The 17,324-nt window shown below is 36.2% G+C and overlaps 1 protein-coding gene and 1 long non-coding RNA gene across 5 annotated transcripts in view; one reads left to right on the top strand and one right to left on the bottom strand.

Moving 5' to 3' along the window:
- Window positions 1-312: 312 nt before the first annotated feature.
- The window catches only part of MINDY3 (MINDY lysine 48 deubiquitinase 3), an 87,110-nt gene continuing 70,098 nt past the window's right edge, over window positions 313-17,324 (bottom strand). For 3 of the 4 annotated variants that reach the window (XM_047740825.1, XM_047740823.1, XM_047740827.1), the window contains 4 exons: window positions 9,168-9,240; window positions 6,493-6,580; window positions 2,839-2,910; window positions 313-1,285 (listed from right to left, as the gene is read on the bottom strand). In XM_047740825.1, the coding sequence (XP_047596781.1) occupies window positions 1,136-1,285; window positions 2,839-2,910; window positions 6,493-6,580; window positions 9,168-9,240 (383 nt within the window). In that variant the 3' untranslated portion in view covers window positions 313-1,135. The remainder of the gene's footprint in view (window positions 1,286-2,838; window positions 2,911-6,492; window positions 6,581-9,167; window positions 9,241-17,324) is intronic. The other variant, XM_047740824.1, reaches the window with a different exon arrangement.
- On the top strand, window positions 2,844-16,788 carry LOC125106579 (uncharacterized). The gene is made up of 3 exons (XR_007129356.1): window positions 2,844-2,975; window positions 5,283-5,285; window positions 16,778-16,788. It is a non-coding gene; the product is annotated as an uncharacterized LOC125106579 (long non-coding RNA).

Genomic DNA, 17,324 nt, shown 5'->3' with positions numbered 1-17,324 from the left:
AGGAAAGAAAGTATTTCTAGCTATTCACCTTTTAAATTGCTGGGCAACAAACTTACTGAAATAAAGTAAAATCTCTCTCTACAATAAACAGGATGGGGCTTTCTGTAACTTTGCCTCTTGAGCTTCTAGTGCTCCTGGCTGTACAAGTAAGTTACAGAACCCTTTTGTAAGTGTACGGTTTGGTCTCCTTTTCAAGGTTGTAGAAGTCCATTAGGCATTTGTTCTATGATGTAGTCTAAGGACTGGTGGGCAGAAACACCGTTAAGTATTAGCTTCTTTTGAGTCACTAATGTAAAAAATGCCAAGCTACAGTTAAAGAAAAAAAAGTGTTTATTTAGACCATCCACCAGGATCATAATAAATAATGCAATATACTAATGTAATAACAGATGTTCTCATGCATTTATCACATAAATATACAAGAAAGCTGGCTTACAGGGCTGCTGGGACAAATTTGGAAGAGTGTATTTGGCAATACAGTGAATTAACAGTGTTAAGACTATCAAACAGATTCTCTTACCTATCATTTTTTTTTTTTGAAATACATCCTCTATATATCAGTGAATAAATGGTAATGTTCCCTTATAGTTTCTACTTTTTATAAACATGCCAGAGCTAAGCCAATTGGCAAAAAATCCAGGTTGATAATTTATCAGTATTCCTAATGGAAACCAGATTTTAGAGAAGAAACAACAAAGATTTAACTCTTGTGCATTTCAATGTGGAGGCTGATAAGACTGCAAGCCAGAATCATTGAAACCATAAAATATGTCTGAATGAAATAAAAACCCAAAGTAGTTTATAAATAATAACTTTGATACTCAATATACAAATGCTGTATAGTATTAGGATGTTTATAATTCAATAAATGACCAATTATCTGACTGTAAAAGTGATGAACTCTGATTAAAGCTTAGTTTTGCTAGTAAATTTCACACAGACTTAAAATAGGGTAACCTTTAACATAAAGCTTTAAAACAAATAATTTAAACATATCTTAAACACTGAAAATGTGTTTTTAATTGTTATTTACAGTTAATCAGTGATACCAGTGTATAGCTGCATGTAGCCAACTGCCAGTCTTGCATCCCTCTTTCAACATCTGCTATTACAATCTTCCTTATAAATAGGCAAATTAGTTTAGTGAAGGAGAGCGATCTGTGGTCCACAGTAATTCAATGTATGGCCATTTGGTTTGGAGACAGCGTTTAATGGGAGTGTCATCTGTTTGTAGCATAGGATCTTCAAAACCCATAACAACTGCAGTCCCTTCAACATACATTACCTGTTGAACAAAGAAAGCCACAGAGGTCAGTCTTAAGAAGGACAGAAAACTTTGCATGGGCTAGCAAATAAGGCCTTGCACATTGTTTCTTTTCTTTTTTTTTTTTTAGATATTTATTCAGGCCTTGCATATTGTTTCATATGGAACTTTATATTTAATTTTATTTTGACAGATATTATGAGCAAGAATATTTGCTTACTAGTTTATGTAAAAATATATTTGGAAACAAGATGGTGATACACATTTTAACTCATAGCTTGGCAGTTGATTTTTAGATATTAAAATCATGACTTTAAAAACATATGTGAATCCTAAAATACATGCAGGTTGTTTCTGATAAAGAAAAAATATCATCCTTTAAATAACATATAGCAGTTGGAAGAAATGTTTATTTATATAACATATAGTTCTTATTGCTTTAATATGGAGGCACTGGAATGGTCATGTTGTCTCATGAGATTAGAAGCTGTAATACAAAATGAGCTATATATTCAGAGGAGGAGTTCACCTTTTAAAATTTGAAAGTGTTAAAATTTCCACAGATAGGAGCAAACTGGATGTTTGTCAATGAAATCTGCTTCTGTAATTATGAAATGCTATTCATGAGTGTACTCCGTATTACATGAAAAACCATGGGAAAAAAATTAAGAAGGCTGTTAGGACAGAAACAAAAATCAAACAGTAGAAAAAGTCTGGTAGGTAAAACTAGCCAGGTAGTTTATATACAGTGGTGATGATCATATAAAATATACATGGGCAGATGGATAATAGAAACAAGTTTTATTCTGATTTAATTGCAAAAAACTTTTAGGACTGTCTGTGAAATAATATACTAATACCCTAACTCACTAAAAGAGCTCACTGTGTATATTAAACGAGTCAGTCATTAATCTCTTTTTGTAGGAAGGGAAATTCCAAATGTATAATTTAAAAGGAATAGATACAGACTGTCTTCTTCCAAAGTATATGTATTTTTATATATTCAGTGTTTGGTACACATGATTGTTCTAATTATGTTCTTCCAATACAAAAGCTCTAATCTATCTGAGCAGCCTAAAGAAATAACTATTAGTTTTAACTGGGAGTTTCCATAAAAATACATTTGCAATTCTTATTTGCATTAATATATTACTCTCTGATGAAATCAATTTAATATAATGAGACTACAACTCACATTTTTCAACTCTCCACAGTACAACTTCTTTTTCTGAAAAATGGTCCACAAAGCCTTTAACTCAAGTTATTACAATTATCAGATAAAACAGGACCTATTTTATGGGCAAAATCTGATCTAGTAATATCTATACAGCCGAGAGTAACAAAATGTATGTAAATGTAGCTGTTTTGTCACAGTGAAACTATTGTTCCAAAACACTAATGAAGATCTCAATGACTAACATATACTGATCAAATCAAAATAAAACCAGTTCTGAAATATGCTATAGCAGTAAAGAGAGTAAAAGACTCTTGGACAATTTTATGGGAATCAAACCTTGTTACAGACTCATATTTACCAAATTAAGGTGGAGACAAATTACTCTGAATGATCATACCTTCTCATTATAATTTGACTGCTTCAATCCATTGTAGTGATAGACAGTAAAAGACTCTGGACCACTGGAGCCCTATTATAAATAAAATACTATTAAAGTTTTAAAGTTTACTTTTATACTTCGAAAGGAAAATTCAAGTTTCTTAAATCCATACACTTTGATGGGGGAATTATTTGCTGATGCAAGAAACTTAAGACCTTATCTACTAAAAACATAAAAAGTGGACTAGTGGCTTCTGGGGAAGATGCTGTAAAATGGGGAAGTACTGATATTTATTATAAGCTCTTCTGGTTTATTTTTTTTTTAAAGGACAGGGTTCTAAAACACAAAAATATTTCCTAAAATCTTACCTTTTTCTGGTTGTAAATAATTTGTTCCTCTCAATAAATACATAAGAGCAGTAATGTCACTTTTCATCAGCTTGCAAACATCTATGTACCAATATTTTCCATTGGCTTACAATGGAAAGGGGTTTCCACCCATCTTCCCCCATCTAAATATTGTCAACTTCTAAACAGTGAAAAGAGCCTGGTGGGAAATGAAGATGCGAATTACTGTGCTTAGAGCCTTTAATAATATCCAATAAAGAAGTGAAATCCTATAAATTCCCATTTTACTAAACTTACAGGAAATCTGATCATGTTCGCCTTACTGCCTTAACCTTCTATTCTCAGTTAGCCAAAGATCAAGTCCAATTCTCTTAACCTCTTATTCAAGGCCATCAATGGTCTGGCCCCACCTAACATACCCGGCTCCAGTGATTTCCCTCAGGGCCTAGGGCCTCGTGTCCCTTGCCTTATTATCTGACTGCATGGGACAAAAGCTGGTCCTCTCCGCATTAGAATTTGTTCCATTTTTGTAACTTAGAGAAGAGAGCTGCTGGCAACAGTGGCTTCAATTTTCTAGAGAAACCATGGGAGAGGGACAGACAGCCCCGGTCCTCCCTGCTTCAGTTCTTGAATGCCGATAAGCTGTTCCTCACAGTTCTTACCTTTCCTTCCCACTTGTGTCAACTCACGCTGTGATTTGCAACCAAGAATCCTAAAATACAGAACCAGTCTAGCTTTTATGCCATTTCTGCAACTACTCGGTTGTCTGACTTTTCTGTTGTAGACAAACATAATAGTCATTTTCCCATGAAAAGACTCTGTTGGGTATTTGTACATTCATTCTTTAAATTCTTGAAAATTGAGAAAAGAGATCTAATAAATCGGGGCACTTGGATGGCTCAGTCAGTTAAGTGTCTGCTTTCAGCTCAGGTCATGGTCCTGGGGTCCTGAGAAGGAGCCTTGCATCAGGCTTGCTGCTCAGTGGGGAGTCTTCTTCTCCCTCTGTCCCTTCCCCCCTACATGCTCTCTCTCCTCAAATAAATAAAATCTTAAAAAAAAAAAAAAAGATCTAATAAATCTAAGCTTATAACTCTTGTATCTTACTCAAAATGCTTTCCGAAAAATAGAAAAATCAAAAATGTGATCATTCTCTTAATTGCATACATGAGTCGATGGAATTAGTTACTTAGATAATTTGGCTGTTTATTTTCAGAGTTAATGAACTTTAACTTAGAAAGTAAATATTTTACTGGAATAGATACACAATTTATATTCTTTAGTTCCACTCATGAACAACTGGCAGAAAATGCAAAATGTCAATAGAAGGAAATTGTAACACAGCGGCACAGTACCTATCCCGGGGCTGCTGAATTAGCCACTGTCTAGCTGTATGATCTCAAGCGATTGTTTTATATTCTCTAATCCTCAATTTCCTTATTGCCAAAATGGAGGGAAAATAGTACCTAACTTATAAGGCACACAGTACCTGGGCCATAGTTACGAGCTTTAAAAAAATGTAGTTGCTTCTGCTATTCTTATTGTAAATAAATTCAAGGCAATGCTTCTGTATTCCTCCGCAGCCCCCCAACCTCCCTCCCTCTCCACTCTGCCTCTCCTTTAAGCAAAGAAGTTGCTCTTCCCTCGCACCTACTTTAAATGTTTGTAGAGATCACTGAAGTTAGATCAATATTTTCCTGGCTGCCCTTCTGACCCATTTTGCAACTTTACTTGATTAAAGGTTTACTGAGTTTCACAAAACTGGTCAGGTACAAAGCAGTATAAAGAGGTCTCAGTGGTGTGGGCCGTGGTCAGAAGAGATGCGCCACAGAAAGTTGAGAAGCAGGTGAGTGGGCGGGAATGTGCCCCGTCCTTCTCTGAAGCAGCAAGTCTCCAACTCTGGCACCATGAGAATCCCCTGGAGGAGGGACTGAGAAATTGCATTTCTAACAAGCTTTTGGAGATGACATTTTGAAAAGACCAGGGGACTAAAATTCTCTTTAATTATCTCAAGGAATAATACAATTAAAAATTTAATTTACTGAACTAATAAGTTCTTAGAATATTTATAAGTACTATCATGTAATGAATCGCATCTGAGATGCAGATTTCCAAGAGTTGGTAACTATCCCACTTGGTTTATATTTCCCAAGCACTTTTCAAAATCTGCCCCCAAATTTAGTGCAATAATTTTTAATTTTAATGTTATAAAGTTAATGCTATCATTTACTAAACATTTATGAAGATATCTGAGAGGATATCACAATCCAATAGTCATTTTAATAATGTCAGAAAAAAAAGTTTTTCATGAAGCATTTACCAAAATTTAAAGACGTCTAGCTATTCTATTATATACTTACTTTGAATTTCACCTCACTTTCTTTACTTGCATTAACCATAACAGATCTAGATTTAGAGAATATGGGTTCTCATTTAATTACCAAGACTGAATGTCAGTAATGTATACTGTTAAAGATAATTTAGACCTAAAACATAAAATTAACAACTCTATCTTGACCTTTTCCCTCCATGACTTTAAGCTTGCCAGTACATCTCCTTTATAAAAGAGAGGTGAAATAGAAATTGGCATTTCTACTGAAACACAGATCTTAAACCATGATGGTATCTGATGAAATGATCCCACTGTACCTGGCCTAAATTTGGCATCTGGTTTAGCAGTAACATTCTTCACTGAGCTAGGAAACACGAAGAAGAGACAGGCACGGGCTACAGAACTGGCTTGTCACTGATGTAGTGGTGACTCAGGAGTATGGAGACTAGCACCTGTCGAAGCCCAGTGGAAGACATGTCCTAACATGAAACAGTACAGCTCCACTCCAAGGTTCTACTTTCACTCAACTAAAATTCTCCTGCAACTTAGGTGTTTCCCCCGCACATAGACTCCTTTACCTTCTCTATTTATTTAAATGTATTTTAAAAGTTCCAAAAAGATAAGTACCATCTATGAGTAACAGTGACCTGAGAGAAGGAAAACAGGGTGCAGGTGGGTAAAGAGGATCTTTCTCTTCTTACTGTGCGTACTTCTCATTGTTACAGCTCCTTTAAAAACCAGTACCCTAGTTTGTATGTGCTGGTGTATGCTCGCTCTTCCACTTTCCCCTCCCCAGAAATTCTGCATTACTGTACTGGAACACACATACCCTTTTATCCTCTCTGTATGGGAAAGTATTTACATCATAACCACACTTTCTTTGTCTTCTAGCTGCACGTTATACCATTTTACATGAGTAGAAAAGAAATGCTGAAACAATCATGAAAAGCTCATCCCAGGAGAACAAAACATATAGTATGTCTTCAATTATGTTACCTGATCGGGAAAAAATTCTTGAAGGAATGGACCCAATAAGATGATTCCTAATCCTTCCGGATCTAGTTTATTCTTCATGAGATTGATACTATGGGGAGGGAAAAAAAAAGAAAAACAGTGGATACCAAAGGAGAAAAAGCTTATTTTCCTTCTTTCATAGAGATTAAATTAGTAGTACTATAACACATCTCCCTGCCAAAAATCTTAAGAGCTGTTCTTTTTAGACCTTGAGTGACAAATACACAGGAATGACATCTAATTTGCCAAAACTTGGTTATTTTTAAACCAGAGTACTCTGTTACTATTTAGAATTTAAATGATGATGACGACTTTGAAACATTGCCCCTTATTAGGTAAAGTAATTTAAAAAGCTTGGGTTGTAAACGCAGGCTTATAACTTCCCAAAGGCAATTCTCTTTGCTTCATAGGTATGCCTGAATTTAATAATCATATGAGCCACTGAACTTAAAAAAAAATGTTTAAGCTCAAAGAGAAAAAGAAAACGTGTCAAAGGCACATCAGATAAAAACATCTCCCAAAAGGCTTACTTTCAAGAACCAAATGCAAAGGCAGCTAAAATTTAGACAATGTAACTGAAGGGTATAGGGTGAAGAGGTACAGAATGCTGAATTGTAGTGAATGACCGTGAGAGGCGTGGACTACGTTGTTCCAGGAGCAGCCAACAGTGAACATGCTTTGCTTAGCCCTTGCCATTTAGGTGGAGCCAAGGCTGGTGAAAGGGGTTATGTGGGACTAGCAAGGCAGAGTTGTAAAAATGAAAATGGTCTTAGCAGAAAATTTTCATTTTCCATGTTCTCTCCCAGATCTTTTTTTTTTTTTTTTTTAAAGATTTTATTTATTTATTTGACAGGCAGAGATCACAAGTAGGCAGAGAGAGGTGGAAGCAGGCTCCCTCCTGAGCACAGAGCACAATGTGGGGCTCGATCCCAGAACCCTGGGATCATGAGCCAAAGGCAGAGGCTTTAACCCACTGAGCCACCCAGGCGCCCCTCTCTCCCAGATCTTACATGCCAGGTTAAATATACCTTGTTATATAATGCAAAGGATATGACGGTAGAACGGGTCTGAGTAAGACTGGGCATGTTAGATTAGGGCATGAAACGAAGGCAAGGTCATATTTAATGTATTTAATTCATTAATCTTAATTTGGTGCTATTTGTTTATAGGCCATCACATATTATAAATGTGAGTAGGCCAAAATACAGAATGAAAAACTCAGTCCAATTTGGCAGCTACCTCTAGGAAAAACAATCTAACTCAAGTGTGCTAACTTTATAATTGAAGGTATGTTATGTATCCTGATGAAAAAGGGAAAATTAAGTAGACGATAGATAGCCACATACATAAGAATTTGGGAAAAACAACTTTTTTTTTCTGCTTTCCCTCTTAAGAATTGTCAACAATCAAAACTGCTTGAGTTCAATTCTCTTTTGCAAACTACAGTGATATAAACAAGATGGTTTCTATTTGGAAATCCATTTAGAAGAAATAACGATTTGTGATTTTACAAAATACATAATTATACCATTTATTGGACAAGTTCATTTTTCTGAATTGAGTTCCTCCTCTTTAAGTTAGAAACGATTATGTCTATTAAGAATGAATAATATCAGAGCTCTAGTAATAAATTAATTCAGATGTGAGCAATTTGAAAATGTGTTTCATACTCTCAAAGAAAATGTAACAAGCTATTTAAAAACAGTTTTATAGGGGTGCCTGGGTGGCTCAGTGGGTTAAGCCGCTGCCTTCAGCTCAGGTCATGATCTCAGGGTCCTGGGATCGAGTCCCACATCGGGCTCTCTGCTCAGCAAGAAGCCTGCTTCCCTCTCTCTCTCTGCCTGCCTCTCCGTCTACTTGTGATCTCTGTCAAATAAATTAAAAAAAAAAACAAAACCAAAAAAAACAGTTTTATATATCAAGTTCTAAAAACTGTGTGTACTTAAATGTTTGATGGTGCTTTTGCTGAATCTTTTCCTTTGATGTTTTGTAAGCTCTAATTTGCTCATTGTCAGATAACTTTCAGACCGAAAATTAAAAACTACAGAAGGAAAAGTTATAGATCATAGGTGATTTTTATATTTTCATATTTGAGCAAAAGATGTATCCCCTTAAGAGATTCTCATCGATACCAAAAAGCACACATTTATGAAAAGTTAGAGATGTATCAATGTACAAAGTATAAAAAGAGGACATTTAGCAATACTGAAAACTATATTCTGTAACATACCGGGGTTGCTTACAAAGGTTTTAGATCAGTCAATTTAATGATATACAATGTGCAATGTCTTCGATCAAATGTCTTTAAGACCAAGTCCGAAGCTTGCCGGTCCTTTAAGTGAGACAACTAGCAATATGGACATTATAGATAATTGTCATTACTTTCAGATATGCACAGAGTTTTTAAAAATGGAGAAGGTTTTATAGTGAGAAAAAACAATAGGAAAAGCGTGGGGAAAAGGTCATTTTAAGTATGTTGAGTCTGCTATAAATACTGATACTATAAATACTGATTTCTCCTTACATCTTTGCTTTATATTAAGAACTAAGCTTCCTATACTCAGGTTTAGATTTTTAAAAAAGGCAAAACTGTGTCATGTTTTAAATGTGATAGACCCTTTCTGAGTCAGTTAAATAATAGTTCCTATTTCGCTTACTATTCAGGATCAGAAACAAGGTCCAATGCTTTCATCACATCTTCTAGAAGTGAATCAGGTATGAATCCATTATCTGGGGGAAAAAATAGCATTAGCATCTTGAGTAAGAGTTTGCTTTAAGAAATGCTAGGAGAAAAATCATGTGAGAGGCAACTGTGCCTATTATTAGATACTCTCTTCTTAGACTTTTCTGGGCACAGAGGCAATGATTTATTTTTCTAATCAAAAAATTCCACATGACTTGTACCTGAGAATTCCCAGGAAACTTAAAAGTGAAATTACTCCTTAAAGAAGGTTATAAATGTCAAAGATAAAAGTATTTTTCTATTTAAAGTTGTCGTAAGTATTTAGTAATTAGGTATGTCTTTGAATAATATGAACCTTTAAATTCCCTTTAAGAAAGCCAATTAAAATAAGTCTTTACCAACAAATTCCTTTAATTACAATGTCAGTTATAATGTCATTCTTTTTGAAAGAATGTTAATGATATGCTGCTCTAAGACCAAGAGCTATCCCTATAACAGACTTCATTTAAGTAAAAGCCTAAAGGGAAAAATTCAAAAGTTGAGATTCAGGACAGAAACAAACGGTTGATGAAGATGAGTTTATGGAAAATATTCCTTTTCTTGGGCTTGCTGAGGAAATAGCATTGGGAAAGGGCCCACACTCGGATGATGCAATAGCACATGACACACAAAGAAGGCGTGTAGGGGCATTTGAAATCACAGTTTTAACAAGCAAGTTCATTCCCTTAAATGTGCAGTGTCTGAGTTTCTCTACCCATTTACTCATTCCTGGAGACTATTTCAGCTTTAAATCAACTTTCCACACAATATCCTTTTCGGGAATTAGATATTTAAAAACAAAGTCTTGTCATGGAGAACAAGATGTACAAAAGGCCCACTTCTATCATACTCCAGAATACAGTGTAGTGGTTCTTTCAGGATGTGGCATATACTCTTTCAGAAAGGGAAGAAAGAAGTTAAGATTTTATAGTCTGAAACCTCTTAAGCAGATGCTTAGCCATTTGAAGAAAAATTGGCCTTGACTAAAAGACAAAGAATCATTTAGGATATATAGATATAGATGTAAATATAGATATAGGAGATATAAATATAGGTACCTATATCTATATATTTTTTAAAAAAGATTTTACTTATTTATTTGACAGAGAGCACACACAAGCAGGGAGAGCAGCAGAGGGAGAAGCAGGCTCCCTGCTGAGCAGGCAGTCCAGTGCAGGACTTGATCGCAGGACCCTGAGATCATGCACTGAGCCGAAGGTAGACACTTAACTGAGTCACCCGGGGCCCCCTTATTTAGGATAAGTAAAAATGTATAATTTTTAAAAGTGAAGGCTTAATTCCCAGTTTTCAAATTACCAGTAATCTGAGGTATAGAGAGTAAAGAACTTGTTTGAAGGGAAGTGTAAAAATATTCAAGCTTTGTAAGCTTAAATTTGATCAGTTTAAAAAGTAGAAAACGCATTTGTTTAGCTAAGTCACAGCTAAAACCTTAGCATTCAAAATGTAAAACGGGCTTTACTTGGCCACTAGTTGAAAGGGACAATTCTCTCCACAGGTTTCCTTGTTTTTTGGGCTATGTGTATATCCACCTGATAAGCAGTCCGTATTGCAATGTTCCTCAGGAACCCTGAATGGTGGGTGGGCAGTCTTACCGCTTCTTAACATAATTAGAGACTGAGCCAGGAGCTAACTGGCCCTATAAAGTAGGCAAACAAAAACTGGAACAACCTTCTTCACTCAAACACGATTAACCTCAAGCATACATAGTCCAACCTATTTTTAAGATACCTATGAGTATCTTAATCACACACATTCTCGAGAACAACAGTAACTACCAGCCCAGTGATTCTACATTTAGGGCATACGGTATTTTAAAGCTAGACTGTAGTGTAATTTTCATAATACACTGAAGACTTTTACTATACCCCCGATTAGAAGAGGTGATTTGGACAATTGCTTACCTTTTTAAAACCTTTATTTTGATGTTACTTTATTCTTGAATTCATACCAAATAAAGTATCAGGCAAAATTTTTAGAAAAAGAAATGCTTAAGTCTGAAAGCAGATGAAGCTTAGGACATCTAGTATTTAGGCACCGATTTCCTGAGAGACGATGGAAGCAGATGCTGCAATGATAAGCCCTTGTACCAACAACAGAGGAAAGACCGGCAAGGACCATTTGCTGACCAGTCACACCCAGGCCACAGCAGCGCTCTAGACCTTGAATGCACGGGTAACAGGAGGAGGAGAAAGGACAAGAGAGTGCACCAGCTGTGATCTTAAGCAGGGAACATGTAAGTGTTCTGGTACGGTTAAATTGTGTTTAAAACACTTGAAAAGGGAAAAAGCTGTGTGTTTAGAAGAAAAAGAAGCTTTAACTTAACAGACTGTAAAAAGTGTCAAATGGCAGGGCACCTGGTTGGCTCAGTGGGTTAAGGCCTCTGCCTTTAGCTCGGGTCATGATCCCAGCGTCTTGGGATCAAGCCCCACATTGGGCTCTCTGCTCAGCGGGGAGCCTGCTTCCTTCTCTCTCTCTGCCTACTTGTGATCTCTGTCTGTCAAATAAATAAAAAAAAATGAAATCTTTAAAAAAAAAAGTGTCAAGTGGCTGAGAGGAGGAATAACTCAATGTAAAAAAGCACTGATGAAGGAGAGCGCAAGTGACAGTTAAGGGAGTCATTTCCCGAGAAGCTTCACCATTTGCACCAAATCCTGATTTCTGTTCTGAAAGACAAGGGAAGAAAAGGGAAAGCCTGGCAAGTCTGGTCACTAGTTAAACTGTGCTGCAGGAGGAAAGCAAATCCCAGAATTAAGAGAGAAAGCAGGAGACAACTTGTGAGAAGATGGAGGACGGGGGTGGGGGGGGGGATAGGTCAGCTCTTAGGACTGTAACATTTTCAAACCATTGTAGGTGTGAGAGAGTCAAGTTTTTTGGGAATACAAAATAAAATGGAGATCTAAAAGTAAATTAATGCCAGTTTTAGTCAAATAATAAATTTTCTTTTACTAAATGATGTATTATGCTTTACCTAACCTTATTATTAAAAATTTAATAACACATAGCTACAATGTAATATAACCGGTAGAAAAAAGTACGCAACCTTTGTTCCCAGGCAAGGGAACGAAAAGGGTACCCCCCCCTTTTTCCATATCTTTGTCAACACTTATTTCTTGCGTTTTTGATACCAGATAATTCTGACTGATGTGAGGTGATAGCTCATCATGATTTTAGGATATCATCATGAAGTTAGGGCCTTGTCAGGTTTCAGCGTTCCTTGGCCTCTCTGCCTTGGTATTACTACTGGTTTGCTCGTCTGGCTCCCCAGTAGATGGGAGCGCCTGAGGAGGAAGGGCTGCCTGACACATGGCTGCCCAACAAGCAGTGTTATGTCTGACTGTTCAAGCTAGCCCGAACTTCAGGCACCATAGTTCAACCAAAAACACTGTGTAAGCACTTGAAAAATCAGAAAGAAAGGAGTAGTTAATTTACAGGTTGGCCTGCAAAACCCCCTGTATTATGTGATAGAAAAGCTACAAAACATGGAACAGAAGGAGGGTGGGGACGACACGGGTCGGGGTAGGTGGGGGTGGCAGGAGGGAAGCAGCAAGGGAACAGAAGAGAAAATGGCACCATTAAGAGGAATAGAGAGGACTGAACTGAACAAAAGGAATTTCTAGAGAATGCCTAAGGAATGATGAATAGGAAACAACCTCCAAGTGAAATTATTCTCAAGGTTACATAAATGCACACTAGAATCAGAGTCACTGTATCTCAGAAACATAAGGGAATAGCATTTAAATTAGCTTAAATAGGCTAGCTTTAAATAGGTTTAAACTTTAGATTTGAAGTTCATACTTCATGATCCCCTTCACCTATTTCATGCCCCTCCAACGTCCTCTCATTTGGCCACCAGCAATCTGTTCTCCATGAGTCTGTTTCTCTTGTCACCCTTGTTGTTGTATTGTTGGCTTGTTCCTTTGTTTTTTAGATTCCACATCTAAGTAAAGTCATATGGTATTTTCCTTTGTCTGGCTTATTTCACTTAGCCTTATACCCTTTGGATCCATGTTGTTGTAAATGACAAGATCTCATTCTTTTTTATGGCTGAGTAATATTCCTGTATATATACCACATTTTAATCCATTCTTCTATAGACACTCGGATTGCTTCCATTATCTTGACTATTGTAAATAATGCTGCAGTAAACATAGGGGTGTCTGTCTTTCTAAATCAATACTTTATCTTCTGGTAAATATCCAGAAATGGAATTACTGTGTCATGTAATACTTGTATTTTTAGTTTTTTTCTGGAAATTCCATACTGCTGTCCACAATGCACCAGCCTATATTACCACTCCCACTGCATGAGGTTCCCCCCCTTCCCCCCCATATCCTTGTCAACACTTATTTCTTGCATTTTTGATACCAGATAATTCTGACCGATGTGAGGTGATATCTCATGATTTCAAGTTGCATTTCCTAAATTTCCATTTCCACTAATGTGATGTTGAGCATCTTTTCATCTGTATGTTGGCCATCTGTAGGTCTTTTTTGGACAATGTGTATAGAAGTGTTCTGCCCATTTAAAATTGGATGATGTGCTTTTCTGGTGTTGAATTGTATGAATTCTTTATATATTTTGGATAATACTCCCTTATCAGATATATCATTTGCAAATACTTTCTCTCATTCAGGGTTTGCCTTTTTGTTTTGCTGATTTCCTCTGCTGTGCAAAAGCTTTTTAGTTTGATGTAGATGCAATAGTTTTTGTTTTTGTTTCCCTTGAGGAGACAGATCCAGAAAAATATCGCTAAGGTTGATATCCAAATTACTGCCTATGTAGGTTTTTCTTTTTTTTTTAAAGATTTTATTTATTTGTCAGAGAGAGAGGGAGAGAGAGCGAGCACAGGCAGACAGAATGGCAGGCAGAGGCAGAGGGAGAAGCAGGCTCCCTGCCAAGCAAGGAGCCCGATGTAGGACTTGATCCCAGGACGCTGGGATCATGACCTGAGCCAAAGGCAGCTGCTTAACCAACTGAGCCACCCAGGCGTCCCCTATGTAGGTTTTCTGAGGGTTCATTTTTAGGAGTTTATGGTTTCAGGTCTCATATTTAAGTCTTTAATCCATTTTGCGTTTTTGTGTAGGGTTTAAGAAAGTGGTCCACTTTTCCCAGCACCATTTTAGAGATTGTCTTTTTCTTATTGTATATTCCTGCCTCCTTTGTCATAGTTTAATTGACCATATAAGTATGAGTATTTCTGGGCTCTCTATCCTGTTCCATTGGTCTGTATGCCATACCATACTGTTTGGATTATTATATAAAATCTAGAACTGTGATACCTCCAAGTTTGTTCATTTTCTCAAGCTTGCTATGGCTTTTGAGGTTAATATGTACTTTAGGATTTTTTTTTCTTCAAGTTCTATGAAAGCCACTATTGCTATTTTGATAGGGATTTCACTGAATACACTGTAGACTGCTTGGGGTGATATCAATAATTTTAACAATATTACTTCTCCCAATTCGAGAGCCTGGTATATCTTTCCATTTATTTGTGTTTTCTTCAATCTCTTTCAATGCTTTGTAATTTTTAGAGAACAGGTCTTTTGTCTTCTTGGTTAGATTTATTACTAGGTATTTTATTCTGTTTGATAGAATGGTAAATGGCATGGTTTCCTTCATTTCCCTTCTTGTTAATTATTAGTGTATAGAAACACAACAGATTTGTGTATTGATTTTGTATCCAATTCTTTTCATAATTTTCTTCTAGTTGTGGCCTTTTTCCACTTAAAATAGTCCCTTGAACATTTCTTGTAAGATTTTAGTGGTGAGGAACCCCTTCATCTCCTCTTTAATTCTTAATGATAGCCTAGCTGGGTTGAGTATTCTTGGCTCTTTTTTTTGTCTTTCTTTCAGCACTTGAACATTAGCTACTCCCTCTGGCCTGCAAAGTTTCTGCTGAAAAAATTAGCTGATAATCTTATAGGGTTTCCCTTGTATGCTTTTCCTCTTGTTGCTTCTAAGATTCTCTTTACTATTTTCTTGGTATGGATCTTGGTTTTCCAGGGGATCATCTTGTTTGGGGATCTCTGTGTTTTATGGACCTGGATGTATGTTTCCCTCCTCATATTAGGTAAATTTTCAGCTGTTAATTCTTCAAATATGTTTCCCCACCTCGTTTCTCTCCTTCTGGGACCCCTACAATGAGAATGTTATTATGGTTGATATGTTGCTGAGGTCTCCTAACCCATCCTCACTTTTTAATTTTCTTTTTGCTATTCAGCATTGTTGCTTTTTATTACTATTTTCTAGACTGCTGACCCATTCTTTTGATTTCCTCTGGTATATTGTTCACTTTAGTTGCCATTTCTTCTGTGGCTGGTTATTTTTTATAATTTCTATCTCTTTGAGGAAGTGCTCACAGATTTCATCCACTGTGTCTTTATGACCATTATTTTGAATTCTTTATCGGGTAGACTGCTTATCTCCCTTATGTTAGCCCTTTTTCTTCCACTGTAGTTTTGTCTTGTTTTTTTTTTTTTTTTTTTTTTTTTTTTTTTTCATTTGGGACATAATCTTCTTCTCCGCAATTCTGCATGGGAGTCCCATAAGGAAAAAAAAGAACTGAAAACTTTGGGAAGAGAGAGGGGACATCTAGCTCAAGGTACATGAAGCTCAAAGGTCCTGAAAGTTCTTCTTCACCAAGACATATTACTGTAATCAAGCTCTCAAAAATCAAAGACAGAATTTTGAAAGCAGCAACAGAAGAAAAGACTCATCATATATAATGGAATCTCAATCAGGCTATAGGCAGCTTTTTTAGCAGAAAACTTGTAGGCCCAAAGAGCAAGTGCTCAAAAGAAATACTTTCTCTCTCCTTTCTGAATGACAATTTTGCTGGGTAATCATATTCCCAGACAGACAAAAGCTGAGGTGGTTTATTACCATGTACCCACCCTATAAGAAATACTGAGGTTTTTAAAGCTGAAATCAAAGGACACTAAATTAGTAACATTAAAATATAAGTATAAAATTCACTGATAAAGGTGAATATACAGTCAAATTCAAAATTCTCTACTGGAAGTGTAATAGAAGACTGTTTATGTCAAACACCTCAAGGAACTAGAAAGAAAATAATGAACAATAATCAGAGTGGAAATAAATGAAAGAGAGGCTAAACAGAAAAATATCAATGAAATGAAGAGCTGTTTTTTTTTAAAGAGAACTGAGAAACCTTTAATTAGATGTACCAAGAAAATAAAAGATGACTCAGAATCAAAGACATGACACCTGATACCACATAAATACAAATGATCAGAGGAGACTATTAACTAGACAGAAGAAATGGATAAATTCCTAGAAATCTACAACAGACCAATTGTGAATAAGGAAACTATCACTAATCAAAAAAGTCTGTCAACAAAAGTCCAGGACCTGCTGGCTTCACTGGTAATTCTAAATATGTTAGAAGAATACATACCAATTCTTCTCAAACTCTTCCAAAAGTAGAAGAGACATGAATATTCCCAAATGCTTTCAGGAAGCCATGATTATCCTGATAGCCAAACTAGACAAAAATGGCACAAGAAAGGAAAATTGTAGGCCAATATCCCTGATAAACACAGATGCAAAAATCTTCAACAAAGTATTAGCAAATAAAATTCAACAATACATTAAAGGTATCATATACCACAATCAAGTGGGTTATTCCAGGGATATGAGGAAGGTTTGACATCCACAACTCAGTATACCCTGTTAACAGCCTGAAGGCTAAAATAAATCATATGATCATCTCAATAGACGTAGAAAAATCCTTTAACAAAATTGAACATCAATTCATGATTCAAACTCTCAACATAGCAGATATAAAGGGAACTACCTCGACATAATAAAGGCCATGTTTGACAAGCCTACAGCTACTATAACACTCAATAGTGAAAAGCTGAAACCCTTTTCTCTAAGGTAGGGAACAAAGATGTCCACTCTCACCATTTTTATTCAACATAGTATTAGAAGTCCTAACTAAGCAGTTAGGCAAGAAAAAGAAAAGTCATCCAAACTGGGAAGGATGAGGTCAAACTGTCACTATGTGCAGAGAACATGACATTCTATATAGAAAACCCTCAACACTCTA

This window comes from Lutra lutra, chromosome 8, assembly GCF_902655055.1.
Source record: "Lutra lutra chromosome 8, mLutLut1.2, whole genome shotgun sequence".
Lineage (NCBI taxonomy): Eukaryota > Metazoa > Chordata > Mammalia > Carnivora > Mustelidae > Lutra > Lutra lutra.
This window is presented reverse-complemented; position numbering and strand designations above follow the sequence as displayed.